A 16,772-nucleotide genomic window follows, 5' to 3' on the forward strand; every position below is an offset into this window, starting at 1 on the left:
TTTATTAGCCTTATATAGAGGAGTTGCTATTGTTAGATTAGAAATGAAGAAGTCAGGTGGACACAAATAGCAAGCATCACAATATCTGCAACATAATTATAAGGAAAAAAAAAAAAAGTCTACTTTCAGTATAACAATCATGTTACACTGTTTAATAAATACCAAGCTTACTTTCCACTAGCTACATCATCACCTTTTCTGCTTTTTTCTCAACAGGTGCTGAGTGTTTTTAAATGCCCAAACAACAGTTAAATGAGTTTTAATAACATATGATGCTAGCCACACTATAAAGTGTTTTAAAATAAGTATTTCCAGGATAGTTAAATGAAAATACAATAAAAAGAACACAAACCTTCCCTTCCTTTTAGTTCCTGAGAAAGGCTTCATTTATTTGTTGATTATTCTAGGAGAAAACAAAACTTGATTTTAAAAGAGAGAAGGGAATGTACAGCAAATACCTAACACAGCAAAAAAACAGTATTTATTGTTTAAGAGAGACAGCTTTGAGAAGTTGAGCCATATTTCTATTCACAGGGTCAATTGGTATAACAACTTTAGGGCTATCATTATATCCTCAGGTAAATCTTAAGAATGATACAACTTTGAGATTTTCAAAACAAAGCCTATCACAGTAAAATTAAAAAAATAAAAATACAAAAAAACCCAAACAACACTGTTTCAATGAACAAAAGCATAAGCAATGAAGAACACGAGACAAGCTTTGAAAGGCAGCCCCCTAAAACCAAGTCACAGCAGTCACCACTGAGAGACGCTTTCCTTGCGGGATAGTCACGAGATGCCAGGATTCTGCAGTAATTTTCTTTTGGCGAGGGACAGGGGAAGGAGAAGACCGTTAAGGAGACTCCAGCCTCGCTAGGCGATGTCTGGGAGCGCCGTTCCCCCGGAGAGTTCCCCGTGCTCTTCCCCCGCCAACCTCTCGGCCACGAGCCTCCCACCAGCCCCCGCGACACGAAGCCGGCAGCACCGGGAGAGCCCAGCGGGGCGGCGGCAGCGGCAAACACAGGGCTTCCCCCGCCTGCCCAGAGCGGCAGCAGGTCCCGAGGCCCCCGGGCGCCCACGCCGCTAACGGTCACGGACGGGACGGGCCGCCGCCGCCAACGGCCACTCATCCCGCCCTGCTCCCTCAACGGCGCCTCCGCCCCAGCCCCGCCCCTTCCTGCGCGACGGCGCGCCGCGCTTTTATACACCCCGCCTCTCCCGCGCGCATGCGCACCCGCGACGGGAACTCGGCTCGCCGTGGCCCTGGTTGCGCGGCGGGCCCTGAAGAGCGGCGCACACGGTGGCGCTTCTCGTACGGCTGCGCGCGCTCGTTCCGGCCGCGCTCCTCTGTGGGGGACGTTACCCCCGTTGGGCCGCGTTTGGGAGTAGCGGTTTGAAAGCGGTTGGGAACTGTTGGGGAGCTGCTCTCCTCTCATTCGGCGTCCTGAGCTGTGTGCTTTTCGGCTACTGTGTAAGTCTTGTGTGTTTCTTTTGTATATGTTTATTAAGGCATGAAAGTATGGAAGGCTTTTTATTTATTTCATTTTCTAAGAATTTTTTTTTTTTCTCAAGAAAGAGGTGTCTTCTTATCCTTAAAGGAAAATCTAGGAGGAGCTTGTCAGGAGTGTGTTGTAGAGTGTGAGGTTGTGGCTTTGGTCTAGCTTATCAAGAAATTCAGTTTTAATTAAAACTTGGAGTCTACATATAGAAATCCCCAGGTAAATGTTGTTTAGGGGGTCTGCACAGCTGCTAATTTAAGTAAGCAAGTTGTGTTAATGAAGTGCAAAAAGGGAGAGTCAATTTGTTAATGACCTAAATAGCACCACCTGCTTAAGAAGTGTTTTCAGGTCCACTTCTGTAGAGCTCTGAATCCTGGTGGTGGTAGGGGCTAGTGAAGTGGTGTGTGTATGACTTCTATTTACTTGGTTTTAGCAAAAAACAGCTTTTTTGGCAATGTAAGTTCATTGAAATAAAGATGCTTTGCGGGAAGATAACTTCTTATTAAACAAAATGTGTGAAATGTTATTCTGTTTTTATATGCTTTCATTTAATAATGTATTAATTTGCTTTTGACTTTAATCACTTATTGGAATGTGCATTTAAATTATATGTATATGTGTGTAATATAAGCAGGAAACAACATGAAGCGTATTTTCTATCCCAAGTGAATTCTGTAGAAATACTTGCTTTATGTTTGTTTTTAATTGCTTGTTTTTGTGTGTGTTTGATCAAGCAATAGCTAAACAGACTCTAAGTGCTCAGTTTTATATGTAGCTCTTGTCGTTAACTTTTCTTTATAAATACTTTAGTGTAAAAGATTGTTACTAGAACAGGCTGTCCAAAGTATCAAGCTTGTTTCCTGTTAGGTGCTTTATTTGAGATGACCATGGAGAAAGAAAAGTAGTAGCTCATAGGAAATGAATGTAAACAAAAATCACAAGTGATACGAAAGAGGGTTAGGATTATACGAGAGCAGTAGCTAGTTGGATAAAAAAAGCAAATATGGTAGTGTACCAAAGATAGGTAGGTGGCAAGAGAGATGTTGACTTGCCAGTCTAATAAGATGAGCAGGCAGCAAGTTGGGAAGTCAAGGTAATGAGGAAAAAGGAGATTATTTTTATTTTATTATTTTGTAGATTATATAAGTGTTAGAAAAGGATAAGGAGATGCGTGCTTCAGACTTACATGTTAAAGGATAAGTAAGTGTTGGGATGCTCAGATTAGAAAAGAAAAACATAAATTTCTGAAATAACATCTACTAGGCTGAAATCAATTTGTCCAAATTCTAAAATAACTTAAGAGTAAGCTCCTAACAAAATTATAAAATTACTGAAATATTCTCTTTTGCCAGAGACTTTCATTTGCCTAATAGGTAGAGCCACCTAATAGCTGAGAGGAAGCGATTTGATGGTCACAGGCAACTTCAGAGCCTGGATCAGGTTTAGAGGGGCAAGGAAGTGAGCAGGAGGAGCTAGCGTGTTGTGAGCTGTTGGAGAACTATGAACTGCTTCAGTTACTGGTGTGTGATGGGGTAGCTTATGTGGTCAGAGTTTGGTGATTGAGGAGCTGGACTCCCTGGAAAATAGGATATGGGGGGTAGGTGCTGTGAAAGCTTGTGGGGCAGGAGCAGAGGAGACTCTCGGGGCTGTAGCAAGGCAAATCTTGCCTTTGCCTTCATAAAGGGCAAGAAGGGCGACCCAGGGAACTACAGTCTAGTCAGCCTCACTGCCTCATCTTACTGGGAAGATAATGGGGAAAGTCCTCTGGCAAGCTGTTTCTGGGCATAAGAAAGGGAAAGTGGTAACCAGGAATAGCCAGCTTGGAATATCAAGGATAAATTGTGCCTGGCCAAGTGGATTGTAGTCTGTGACAAAATATAGCTAGATGTGAAGATGGGGAGAGTGGTGGGTATCATCTATCACAGGCTCTGAGGGAGCCGACTGCAGCCTTTGCATATCCAGGAGCAGATGACTGAGAGGATGGAGCTGTCCTCCTTGCTCAGGTGCCCTGCAGGGGGAAGACTGCAGACACGAATTGAGCCAGGGAAGGCTCTGATCTGAAATAAGGGAGAAATTCCTCCCAGTGAGGGCAGTCAGGCAGTGGTTGCACAGAAAGGCTGTGCTTCACTCTATTTGGAGATTTTCAAGATCCAGCTGAACAAGGTCCTTAGCAAGCTGGTCGTATCCTCAGTTGACCCTGCTTGGACCATGGAGCTGCACTAGATGATCTCCTGAGGTCCCTCCCATTCTGAATGATACTGTGGTTCCAAATGCCTTGTTTGTGGGGTTTAGAAAGCAGACAATATCAAGCAATTACATAAACTTAGTAATTTCAGGCAAGTGGGTTACTGTGATATTGATTGAAGTATTAAATTAGAAGTATAGGATAAAATATGCTGGTGGCAGAATAGATTATAAAGTAAATCCAGTCAGTAACTCCCAAAAAGAAGATTTTCAGTCCAGTCCTTCTAAAATTCTTTAGACAATGTTTTTGGAGAAGTGAGAACTTATTCATAAAATCAGTCTGACTGTTGCAATTGCCTGGATTATTGCAGCCTTTTGATTTTGAAATATCCAATATGGGAGCTAACTGAGAAATTGTCACATGTCAAAAGCTCATTAAGAAACTAAAACAATCTGAAGTTGCAAGTTCAATTTTCAGTTATTAGTCGGGAGGAAAGAAAATGCTGAGGAATCTAAAAGGGGGTGAAATATGATGTTAAATGAAATTGTTTTTTTGATAAACACCGTGTAGCACTTCAGAAGGAGCAGTTTGTGCTACTGATTCACATTATGCAGTTTTAGCTGCTGCAGAAGATGATGAGGGTAGCTATAAAGGAGATAGGAAAGTCTTCCTTTTGTAATCAGTATCAGGGAGGAATGTAGGTATTGCAAAGTTCACAAAGAATGGGTTTTATTTGTAGCATTGCAATATGAATTGAAGGTATGCACTTGGTTAGAAAGGAAATGTTCAGTTGTACCCCTGTCTCAGAAAATCACGTGAATGAGCTCGAAGCTAATTTGGAGCTGCATTTTCAGAGATGTTCATGTATTCTCATATTTTCAGTGTCATTAGACACAGCATTGAAATACCACCATGCATGTCTAAACTGCTATACAACAGTGTCATACTTTTTCACTTTATTTTTTTCTAAAAATGTTTGGTTTATTTTCTGAACAAGCATGTCAAGGTGTCCCCTTGCTCAGAATAGCCTGTGGCTTCATGGTTAACACCCTGTACTAGTTCTTTCTCCAGAACTCTGCAGTTGTTAAATATATGTAGACTTTGCCAGTAGAGGATCAGTTTATGAATGAATGTAATTAGATCTTAGTTTTCTAAGTACCAAACCAGTCATCTATCTGTGAACTCCTGGAAGAGGCCACTATCAAAATCATGTTATTGGACCCAGCAAATTATTTGGCCTGTTTTGTCAGTTGTCGTTTTGGTCCATCAAGAGAGTGTGTCTATCAATTTAATTTTCATTGGGAGTATACAGAGATAGTAATTGGTCTGTTCATATTCTTATCACACTTTAATTAAAAATAGACTTAATCTGAAAATATGTGCCTCAACTGAGCTTACATATACCAAGTTTCAAGTTAGAGCGTACTTCAGCTGTTTAAGTCTGGATGCCCATTGTCAGGAGAAACTTCTGATGCTTTTGTAGCAACTATAATGTTGTTATAACTTACCCTTGAGACTAGAGTGGGTTGCTGCAATTTCATACATAAAATAAACAGAAGGCTGCTTTGCAGACCTTTTTATGGTTGCTTTTCAGTAAGTGTCTCTTAAATCTGACATCTGATACCTTCAGAAAGGCTTGCAGTTGCCTTGTGAGTTCTCTTAATTCTGTCTTAAATTGGTTATCAGTAACTACCTGTTCCTTGTGTACACAGTAATAAAGGTTTTCTAGTGGTGATAGTGATTTTTAAACGGGACATTATTCCAAATTTCTGCAATTGGTATTTTAACTCTCCCATTTCTCCATAATAGAAGTTCTATCAGGGTCCTAATTTAAAATGATGTGTTATTGAAACTTGGAAGCCATAAACATAGAACAAAAAGTAGAACAGATGAGAACCGAGCTAGATGCTTAAATGAAAAGGCTATGTGCTTTCTGTATGCACCAAATTGACTTTTTCTGAACATGAGAAAGGTTGAGGTGCCCTGGATGGGGCTTGCACTGTGGTCTCTGCTTGATCAGAGAAAGTTCCTGTGTTCAGTACTTTCTTGAGAATGAGTTGATGAGTAGCAAAGATTATGGAGTAGAGAAAATGTTGTTGAAAAGGGGTTGCTAGCTCTCTACTGGGTTGGCTGATAAAATCTGTTTGAAGTCTATGGGATTTTGAACTCCTTGGTGAGCCTGATAGTGATTTTCTGGCTTCTTGTAAAAAGCCCAGAAGGAAGGTAGAGGTTCCTGGGCCATTTTGGGAGCTGAGGCAGCATCCTGTCCCAGCTGGTGTGTGGGCTGGGATGGGAAGTTGGCTGCCTTCAGTGCCAGTGCCTTGGAAGCTCCCCCTGAAGAAAAGCTATCCAAGCAGCCCTTTTGAGCTGAAGCAATGAATGCTCCTCAGGGTCTCTTCTAGCTTGTTGCAGAAAACCTAAAATGTGCTGGTGTATTTGAAATGAGGTTTGAAGGGTTTAAGAACATCCTTCTGCTGCTCTGTTTTGGAAAAGCACAGGAGTATTCCTTTCCTGTGTCTGTTTTTAGTAATTGTTAATTGCTGATTAAGTTGCAAGTTACAGTCTTGTTTTGCAGGGAGAATTTCTGCTATAACTGCAGTTCCCTAGAGCTGTTACAGAAATTCTCAGAAGCCTCCAGAGTGCCAAAAACTAATGCTGTCAAGCAAAGATATTTTACTAGTTCATTCTATTCTTTTCTTCGCTTTATCCCATTTGCATGGATACTCTGGCATTTAGAAGCTCTGAATTGTTTTTACTTGATGTGAAAAATCAATTGACTGTTGAAAGGGGGCTTGGATAAAGTTTGAGTTGTAGATCTTCTTGCAGTTTCAGCTAAACTAAATAAACAAATATTCCTTTAGATTTTGTTATAATAGGTAGTTCAGTCTTATATATTAATATCCTAACATAGGGCATATTGCAATGAGCTGTTCTTTTCAAAAGTAACAAAAGTCTGTAAATTTTTCTTCCTGAAGTTTGCACTTCTCCTGCATATGCTTCAGTATTGTGTTGATATCAAGATTAAGCAATATTTGTCTCCTTTATGAAAGTGCAAGTTTAGTTTCTGAACATCAGATACACTTGAAATGTTAGACTCTTTGGGGTAAAGCTAAATTGAAGTCCTGTGTTTAAATTCACAGTCATCTTCTAATGCTGGTTAGAAGTCAGTTTTCATGGTTATGGTGTTCATTTCGTCATCTTTATCTTGTTTTAAATTTGTGTATTGCCCAAGTTGTGATTTCATGTAGTGTCCTTCTGTGAAAAGTTTTCTGTGAGATAGTTAACCTGTGCTGTTTGAGTTATGCCCCACAAGAATACAAGTCTGTTTGTTTTTTCTGCTCTTCCTTCAGAGGTACTGCTATGGCTACTACAGTGAACTTGGAACTTGATCCCATATTTCTGAAAGCTCTAGGCTTCTTGCATTCAAAGAGCAAGGATTCTGCTGAAAAGCTAAAAGCACTTCTTGATGAGTCTTTGGCCAGAGGAACAGATTCAAGCTATCGTCCTTCCCAGAAGGTATTGGAAATTAAGAGGGCATGGATCCTTTTGTATCCTGTATGCTTCATTAAAGCTCTAGCTCTTTCTAGTTTGACTTTTGTAGCTGAAGTGTTAAAGCAGAGTCAGAAATGGAGGGGAGAAAAGTAATTGTAGAGTGTTCACATGGATCATTCTCCTTTTATGCAGTATACTTCATTCTGTTGATTGAAGTTAATAAATCTTTTCACCTTGTTCAGGCCTGTAAGAGCTGTTCTGCACTCTATTGCAAATGTTAGAAGTCTGTAAAAATCAAATGAAATATGATTACTATTGACTCTAGCATTTTTGTTAGTTATCATATAGACTGTTCAGGGTGAACTGAAATGATGTTTTTTAAAATTGCACATAAACATGCAGATTATTTTTGTCAAGGATAAATATTAAACAAAAAGCTATATACTCATAAAATTACTCCTTTCCTGGCAGGGGGGAAAAAAATGTTGGTCTGTCTTTAAAGAAGTAGAGAAGCAGGGTATAATGCCTCAAAGAGGCTTGGGAAGCTGAATCTGATAACACTGTCCAGAAGAAAAATTCTCTTGTTCCTGTTGTCTGTCTCCAGTATCAGCTGGATAACAAAATCCAGTAACAGAAGAAAAATTAGGATGCCTTTCCTTAAATTTCTGGTCTGTGGATTAGTTTATCAACAAAATAATGTAAGAACATTTTGAGGAGCACAGGGATGCAATGGTTGGACAGGAAGAAATTTGTTTGTGAGCGTGGGCTCAGCAGGAGGTCAGTGAACTCGCAGAGCTAAAGCTCAAGGCTCAGGGCCAGTCTGAATATACAGCAGATGGGGCAATTCCCTTGCCTAGGTGGAAGGGGAAACCTTGGCTCAAACATCTTGCTGTGATTAATCACTCATTTGCAGGCCTGCTTGTTCATTATCCACTGCTGACACTAATGCATAACTAATAAGAACTATTGATTTCTGTTGAGATGTATATCTAAATGTATTAACCAGAAAGGTGAATATGGACTGAGATTAAGCACAGGTCAATATCCCTCTCCACGAGGGAATGAAGTTTTGATGTCTGATATCAGATGTCTATTTGTATTTTCAGCATCCATTGAGTTTTTGTCTTAAACCTATCTGAAAACTTGTGTTCATTCTTACTGAATTTCAAATGCAGAAAATTTTCCCTTTTAATTAATGCTTTGAAGGAAGGCTCTTTTTAGAAAAGAAATGCCTTCACTCTGGCAGATGAATGATAAAGAGGAAGTTTTAATAATTGACTGCAGCTTAAACTAATTTGTGGATGTAATATAAAAAGTTTAAAAATTTTAAATACACTTAAAATCTAATTGTATATAAGCATAGGTGAATAACTGTTTAACAACATGAAATGTTGTTCCATGTTTTCATTTATATGTTGAAGACTTCTTTTTCTAGCCTGCATCCAATAGAAAGCTAGGAGGTAACTCACATGACTTGCCTTCATTTTTTTTTTTTTTTTTTTTTTCCAGGAAGTAGAGCAACCAAAAGTATCTGTTACCAAACCTATTTCTAGTAAGCAAGAGCCTAAAGCTGCTTCTAGTTTGCCATCAGGCAACAACAATGGCAAGCCTGCTGTACCAGAGAAGGTGAAAAAAGAAACCGAAAAGAGATCTGGTGATAAAGTAAGTCTAGCCTTGGTTTTCTAATGAAAAAGCATGACTGCTGTGTTTGGAAGTGTTTATCTGCAAAAGCATTCTTCATGTGTAACTTGTGTAACTCAACTCTTGCCTAACTGCCTATAACTTATGAGCTGTTTTGTGCAATCATGTTTAGGCAATCCAACAGAGGTTTTGTTGTATTTATTCTGAATGCTTTATACTAAAATTGAAGAGGTTAAAATGTAGCAATCTGATTTGTGTATTTTCCAAGGATTTTGAGCTGATGTACAAAAAAGTCTTGAGCTTCTAGCTCTGACTTATTTTGGAGAAAATATGTATCTAAGGCAATAGTGTTGTGTGTATGCTGTGTATGGTATGCCTTCATATACTCTTAACTTAGTATTTGTAGTCACTTTATTGTTTTAATATCTAGTATCTTTCTGTTTTTTTTCCCCACGTTCTCTATCTGTGCTTAACAGATGAAAGGGGAAACTGCTGAAGGACTTGATGCTCCAAAGAAACCAAGGCTAGAGAAGCAAGAAGCTCGTTCATCTCCTATTACAGTTCAGACAAGCAAGGATTTATCCATACCTGATTTATCCAGCTTTGAGGAAACCAGTGCTGATGACTTTGCCATGGAAATGGGTTTGGCCTGTGTTGTTTGCAGGTGAGTCAACATTGCTGCATTGTAATTCTGTAGCTACCTTTTGTGTGTATCATTTAGCTTTGTTTCTTGAAGTTCTTGTTCTGGAAATGACTTAAGCACCTATCTAAAACTATTAAAAAAAAAAAAAAAGTATCCTGCATGAATGAGTGGCTTCTTGAAAACAGAGCTCTTAATGCGGGGGGAGAGGGGAATGAACAAATCTTCAGAAAAGACAGTCAAAAACAATCAAGTTAAATGAGAGAGAAATCTCAGACAACTACCAAAAGGCAAGTTCAAACACTAATGGCTAATGTTAAGTAGCACTCTAAAGCAAGTCCTTTTCTGTGGAAGTATTTTGTAGAAGTAAATGTGTTTCATCCTTCAGTCAGGCATATTCCTTTTACTTGCCAATAAAGGCTCTAAAAATGATGCTCAGTACAGAATATAGATTTACAAGAAAGTAAAATTTAAAATGTACTTTTAAATATGCACCCTGAGATCAAATGCCTTCAATGAGGATTTGGTTTCATAGTTGGTTTATGTTCCTTTGAGTTCCTGCTTCTGCTAAAAGGAACACTTTGGCTTTCCTCACTTGTACCTCCTTCCCTCTCAGGTGTTTCAGTAGGTTTAGATTTCAGTTGACTGAGTGAGATGTGCCAGTACATGGTGCTCCCCATTCCTGCATCCAGCCAGGGTAGGGAGGAAGATGGGGCTGCCTCTTCAGTGGCAGTATAAATTTGTGCTTGGCTTTAGCCAGTTGTGAATATTTCTTTAACTTTGTTTTTGTGCCATTTCTATAGTTGCTGCTGTTGCTCAGATGAGGTGACTTTATGAATTGCTGAGTCTTCGTGTCACATTCTCATGTATTAGCTTGAATGTTTGGTGTATTACACACCTTGAAAAGGGAAGAGCAGGTGAAACACTTAATGAAAAACGAGAAGTCTGTCAATTTGACCTTGTTTTCCTCCACATTCTACTTCTTCTGGCTCTTAAAAGGGCAATATATTGAAATGGTACTAAAACCAGTGTAATATTAACTCACTGAGCAAGAGAGGAAGAAAAGTTTAGTGTAGACAGTCTTGAGCTGTTGTAGTGTACTGACTGTGCATCTCCCAAGGCAAAGGAAAATGTGCACAGGCATAATGAGAAACAAGCAGTGAAGAAAAAATGAGCCATGGTGCCTACTGCAGCTAACAGCTGCTGGAGAAGTGTAGGCCAGGGATGTGCTTCCATTAGCTCTTCTGTAATCGATGCTTGACCTGCCTGCTGAAGGCATTGCTTCTAGCTAATCATTATGATCACAGCTTCGTAGTGCTCTGGCAAAAGACTTATCTATCTTGACCTACTAAACTAGGCACTTACACTGACACTGAAGGGAAGTGCATCTGGAAAAGGAGCCCGCTAGAGATGTCATCAGTCACCCAAGACTCAGGACTTTTTTTTGTTCTGTAGTATGTAGTAGTGTAGCCACCCAGGAGAGCATATTAAAATAATTTCATCTTTTCTAACATATGCATATTCCAGAAAGACAGGAGTCACTGGTATGGCTCTTCAGTTACCTGAAAAAATATCGCATGTAACTTGCAGTGACAGTGAATCCTCTGCTCCCACAAAGTTTTCCCAAGAAAATGTTTAAAAACTTGCTTGTATTTAAGGATTTTGTTTGTTTTATGAAGGTAAAACAACTATGTTTCTTGTTTAACAAATCATCTTACAATAAGGCTAGTTTAACTTTGTTAATCAGTTTTTCTATTTGGACTATGTGCTACTGCTGAAATTACTGCTGCCCTAATTTCCAGATAAGGTGATATGTCTTCTCCCCTAAGACATGTGATTGAAACACCACTGCTTGGTCCTGACCCAGGTTTTGAGGGGGGTGGGAAGTGGCATGTGAAATATTGTTAACCTAAGATAGGAGATACTGGAGTTTCTGAAAGGTTTGCTCCTTTAGGTAGCTACTTAAAAATAAAAAATAATAAAAAAATAATAAAAAAATTGCTTAGAAAAGGCTCTAGTGCCCATATGGGTGATATCTTCTGACTTCATTTTCCTGGTATAGAAAGAAATAAGGTATTCCCTCTCCCCACCCATCCACGTAGAGTTTCCATGGTTACCTGTGTACCTGCTCATCAGGGATATGAGCAAAAGCAGCTTAGCAATTAAATAACCTGATTTGTCATCTGAAAGAAATCATTAGGAAAGTGGTATTTGGCTAATTCGCAGATGTACTTCCAGTCATGTGTGTATCACTAATTTGTCATTTATACAGCATGATTGCTTTCACCAGAGGCCCACATAAGCTGGTGATGAAGACTTAATTTTATGTGTTTGCTGCAAGGCAGCACTGCACAGTTAATCCTTTCTGTTCCATCTTTCCATGATTTTTGGTTTTATCTCAAATTCCAAGTGTTTGTCTGGTTAGTAGGGACAACAGAATGGCTAATAAAACATCTATAAAGTAATATATATCTTGCATGATAATGCTTTTAAATCTCTGAACAGAAAGTGCTTTCACATGACTGTCACTGAGAAGTTATTGTATTCAGAAGCTTACAGCAAAACTATCCAAATGCAGACTAGGCCTTTGGGTGCTACTATAAGGTGAAAAATCATATTGGTGATACAGTCAATTGCCAGGTAGAGTAAGAAAAAAAAAAAAAAAAAAAAAAACACACCTCCAGGTGAAATAAAGCAGGTAAGACTTAAATTTCTACTATAAAAATCCATCAGGTAATATTGCTATATGTACCCATTTAATGTAAAATTTGTAGGTTTGAGAGCTGATGTTAAAAATGCTATTAAAATATTTTAAAAATGTATACCAGGAAAAGGGAATGTATTTTACTTCTCATAGATAGAAAACTTATGTGAGACCAAAAATATTCTTAGTTTTTATATACAACCTTATAAAATTTGCAACAATTGGATAATCCTTAAAGTACTTTCTCTCGTAATCTCTTCTTAACTATTTGCTCTGCAGGCAAATGACAGTTACTTTTGGGAATCAGTTAGTGGAGTGTCAGGAGTGCCATAATCTCTACCACCAGGATTGCCATAAACCTCAGGTGACAGACAAGGAGGTGAATGATCCTCGACTTGTTTGGTATTGTGCACGCTGTACCAGACAGATGAAGAGAATGGTAAGAATCATTTCTTTGTCTAGCATGAACACTGCTTGAATACAGCAGGCTATTTTTGATGCATGAGCTTTTTAAAGGTTACAGAATTTGGAAGCGTGTTCAAGAACAGTTTTTCACAGCATGTTTCTGTTGGTGCTGCTGTGCTTTACATTTCTGCTCTTTTAGATGTTAAATTAAATTTATGGGTTTTTTAGAAGCAAAAACTGAGTCAAATAGCATTCTTCCCTACTTGATAAGCAATAGTTAAACACTTCCAGGTGATGCTATCTTTCAGTGCAAATCTACCATATTGCTCTATATTTTTAACTTCTTGCTTGTGGAAATGGATTTTTGTCTCTAAGACTACCAATTTTGGTCCAGATCCGAAGTGCTGGGTGTTCTGAAGCTCTAGTAGCATGTTGCTCATCACTTGCTGAAGAACTCGATTATTCTCATGAACATGGGCCTTTGAACTAAGAGGGCTTGTTTGCATTAACTGATGGGATAGGCCTTGTAGCAATTCAGCTTTTCCCTTGAGGATGCTAAGCTCATTTGGCCTGAACTCTACCTTCCCTGCTGTCTTTTAGCAGATGCCCACAACCTCGGCCACTACTGCTGGTGACTGTCTATACCTTCAAGTTCACTTTTCTTCTTGTAGAGGCCCTGTGCTTTTCTGTTCTCTGTGTGACCCCTCTTCTCATGCTGGAGTACCTATCCAGTATGCTTTTTGGCTGAACTTTCCTCAGTACCATACTCAGAACTACTGCTACAGCCCTAGTCTTGACATGTTTCTCAAGCATAATTCAGCTTGAAATTAAGTATTATAGAAGCTGGACTGCGGTCTGATAATACTCATGTTTTTGTTCAAGCTGTTAATGTTGTGGGGGCCATAACTAATCTGTGTTTTGTCTTATGCAGGCTCAAAAGACCCAAAAAACACCTCAGAAACCAGCTCCTGCTGTGGTTTCAGTTGCACCAGCTGTGAAAGATCCATTGGTCAAGAAGCCAGAAATTAAGTTAAAACTTGATACCCCACCAGCTTTTCTGGCATTCAAGAGAACAGAAGTCAAGGTAATGTTGTTTAAATTTTCTGGAGGAAGAGTTTACATTTCACTGCACAGATATGATAATCTTAATTAGGACAGTTTTCTCTTAAGAACCATAACTGAAAATAGTCTACTATTCCATGTGTATGAAGTAATATAATACAGTGATTTTGCATTAGCACTAAGTTTAAAAAATCTCAATTCAATTATGAGTCTGTAAAGCATCCAGCTCTTGAATGTTTTTTATAGAGGAGAAAGGAGTATTTACTCGGTTTTAATGATATTTTTTATGAGCACGGCCCCTTATAATTGTGTAAAAGATGCAATTTGCTCTCTGTAGCCAAATAATATATCTTATAGTTTAGTAGTTGGAAGACTTCTCATAGTAAGAAGGGAACCCAGCTAACCTCTAATTTAGGAGGCTTCTCAGACATCTTGCCACGTGTTTGAGCTATTCTGTACACAGCTATGAGTTGGTTAAAGGTAGTAAGCCAGAAGCAGCACAACAAATAACAAAGTCTTAAACCATGACCCTTATCTAGGAAAGCAACTTAAAGTTATGGTGCTTTGTGTGCTCTAAGTAATGTCTGCCATTGCTTTGCTTGCATGGGAACTTGTGAATAAAGGCTACTGCTCAAGCGCTTACAAGTGTAAATAACTTCCACTGCAGTAGGGTTATGTTCCTAGTTGAGGTTGGAAGAATGCAGTCTAATCTCATCCATTTTGTTTACAACACATCTGGATGTGTTATGGAGCAGATTACTTAATATAGGATCTTAATTTTAGCTTTGATCCTACCATCTATAGATGTGAATTAATTGGCATATTATCCCGAACTGAAAACTGGGAATAGAGACTATTGAGGAAACATAGTTAATGGCTGCAGAAAGTTTTTTTTTTTTTTTTCCATTCCATTGCCTGAACTGGAAGACAAAAGGTTTTTAATTATGCATTGTTGTGAGAAACAAGAGGGGAAGTAGAAGGAGAGTTTAGACACCCCTCTTCTGTGCAAAAGACTAAGATCTGCAGTACTTAATTGCTCAGGCCCTGACTTTTTTGTCTGAGCATCTGTCAGCTTGTTAAAAAGCAATGCCAGGTAACCACAATACACAAAAGCAAGGCAATTGCCTCTGCCTATACTTAGCAAGTTTGGGCTCTCTGTAATTATTTGAGTTAAACCCTTTTTTGTAGTTTTATGATTATGATGCCATATGGTAGCCTGTTAGCTGTATAGAATGTGGTCGGTAACACAGAAGAAGGGAAAGAAAAGGTTACATGGGATTTATTTGATTGGGAAATTAAGTTAGCTGTATGTGTGTCGTTTTTGTTGTTAGTGCTGCTACCTGTAGTGGCCAGATGAAATACTGTGATGGGTGTTTCTAGGGCAAAAACAGAAGTGGAAGCTTGATCTATTTGGCCACAATGTGTTATATAAATAAATGTTACTGTCATAGTGGTTTGCTTCTTTTTAGACCTCGGCAGCAGTTTCAGGGAACTCAACCAGTACAAGTGTTTCCTCTTCAGCAACCAGTGGCCTTACAGGATGGGCTGCTTTTGCAGTCAAAACCTCCTCTGCCACTCCATCAACTACCAAACTGGGATCAACAGCACAGAGCACCAGTGGGAAACCTGCAGCCTCCTCTAATAACCAGAAACCCGTGGGTTTGTCGGGGTTGGCAGCTTCCAAACCAGGACAAGGGTCAAAAGCAGCTTCAAACAGCAGCACAAACCCTGCCCAGCTGAAGCCACCGCCGCCTCTGACGTTGGGCAAAACCCCTCTGAGCCGCTCGGTGAGCAGCGACAACGTGAGCAAGGCAGGTCTCCCCAGCCCCAGCAGCGTGGCGCCTGGCAGCGGCGGCAGCCAGGCGCCCAGCGGCAACGGCAGCGGCGGCAGCACCGCCGGCAGCAACGCGAGCAAAGCGGCCGGGGACGCCGGGAGTCCGTCGGCCTCCCTCAAAGGCCCCACTTCTCAGGAGTCTCAGCTCAATGCCATGAAAAGGCTGCAGATGGTCAAGAAGAAAGCTGCTCAAAAGAAACTCAAGAAGTAATCCTGCTGCATGGTGGTGGTCTGTAAAACAGTGGCCGTCTCTTCCTTAAAGAAAATTCCAGAGTTACCACACTGAAATGTTAGTTAATTCAGGGAAGACAAAAAGATGCTCTACAGGAGGTCACTAAATGAACCTAGAAGACTAGATGAACTTAGCAGTTCTCGACTTCAAATCCAAGAACTGAATACAGTAGAAGAATATTCATTTTAACATGCCTCCTGTTTTATAGCTGAAAGCTTTGAAACATGGTATTGTTAAACTTGGATTTTTTTCTATATAGAAAGAAAATATTTATGTGCATCCTTAAATTGGACTTTTAGAACCTGTCATTCTTAAACAGCACTGTTAATAAAAGTGTTATTAATCTGGGACATTGCTACTTTTTTCATACTCCATTTTCCAGTCCTTAAACTGAGAAATGCTTCTGCTGTTCAGGGTTGTCTATTATGCAGATTTAATGACGTTAATCCTAAATTATACAATTCCTTGGCGGGGGGGGAGATTTATTTCTTGATTCTGAATTAACAATGGAAAATATTCTACTTGAAGTGAGTATTTTAAGTGGTCTCTTATTTTTTATATACTGAGAACCTTCAGTGGTCACTTGTGCTGTAATCCTCTGTAGAAGGCAGAGCATTGGCAGAAGGTGAATGGCCCCTAACCTGTAAGGGTGAAAGAGCTAATGCTGTATTATCAAGCTCTTCTAGGTGAAGAAACCTAGAACTGTCCTATTGTAATACAAATGGAAAATAAGTGGAAGATGGTATGCATTAGAATTAAATAATCTAGTTGAAGCACATCTAAAATCTATTGAATTGATTTCTAATGTTTTGGTGTGGGGGAGGAAAAAAAAGAGAAGGAAATGAAAGGAAATAATTTTGGGAGCCTGTGCATTAGCCTCCTTCCTGACACCTGAAACATGGGAGACCTTTGAATCTTGTAAGTATTCTGTGCTCTAAGTACTGCTGTAAAACTCAAGTCTTGAATGAGTTTAAGTAGAAATGCCTTCCAACCTATCTGGGAAAATGTAGTTTCCAATCTAAATTGTTGCACTTGTAGCCTTTATCATTTTTAAAATACAAGGGAGGAGAAAGGCCAG

At 39.4% G+C, this 16,772-nt stretch overlaps 2 protein-coding genes across 2 annotated transcripts in view; one reads left to right on the top strand and one right to left on the bottom strand.

Annotated features, from left to right (window-relative positions):
* GSTCD (glutathione S-transferase C-terminal domain containing) overlaps nt 1-391 on the bottom strand; it is a 49,995-nt gene extending 49,604 nt beyond the window's left edge. Inside the window, exon 1 of the mRNA XM_010223554.2 lies at nt 353-391. The gene's annotated coding sequence lies outside the window, so the exon portion shown is untranslated. The remainder of the gene's footprint in view (nt 1-352) is intronic.
* Nucleotides 392-7,023: 6,632 nt separating this feature from the next.
* On the top strand, nt 7,024-15,688 carry INTS12 (integrator complex subunit 12). Its single transcript, XM_088524018.1, has 6 exons — nt 7,024-7,200; nt 8,686-8,838; nt 9,294-9,481; nt 12,441-12,600; nt 13,498-13,650; nt 15,098-15,688. Exons 1-6 carry the CDS (start codon nt 7,045-7,047, stop codon nt 15,671-15,673), a joined length of 1,386 nt encoding a protein of 461 aa, XP_088380144.1. The 5' UTR covers nt 7,024-7,044; the 3' UTR covers nt 15,674-15,688.
* The last annotated feature ends 1,084 nt before the right edge of the window (nt 15,689-16,772 follow it).

The sequence above is a fragment of the Tinamus guttatus genome, unplaced genomic scaffold (genome assembly GCF_059628265.1).
Source record: "Tinamus guttatus ecotype Peru unplaced genomic scaffold, ASM5962826v1 Tinamus_guttatus_pri_ptg000202l, whole genome shotgun sequence".
Taxonomy (NCBI): domain Eukaryota; kingdom Metazoa; phylum Chordata; class Aves; order Tinamiformes; family Tinamidae; genus Tinamus; species Tinamus guttatus.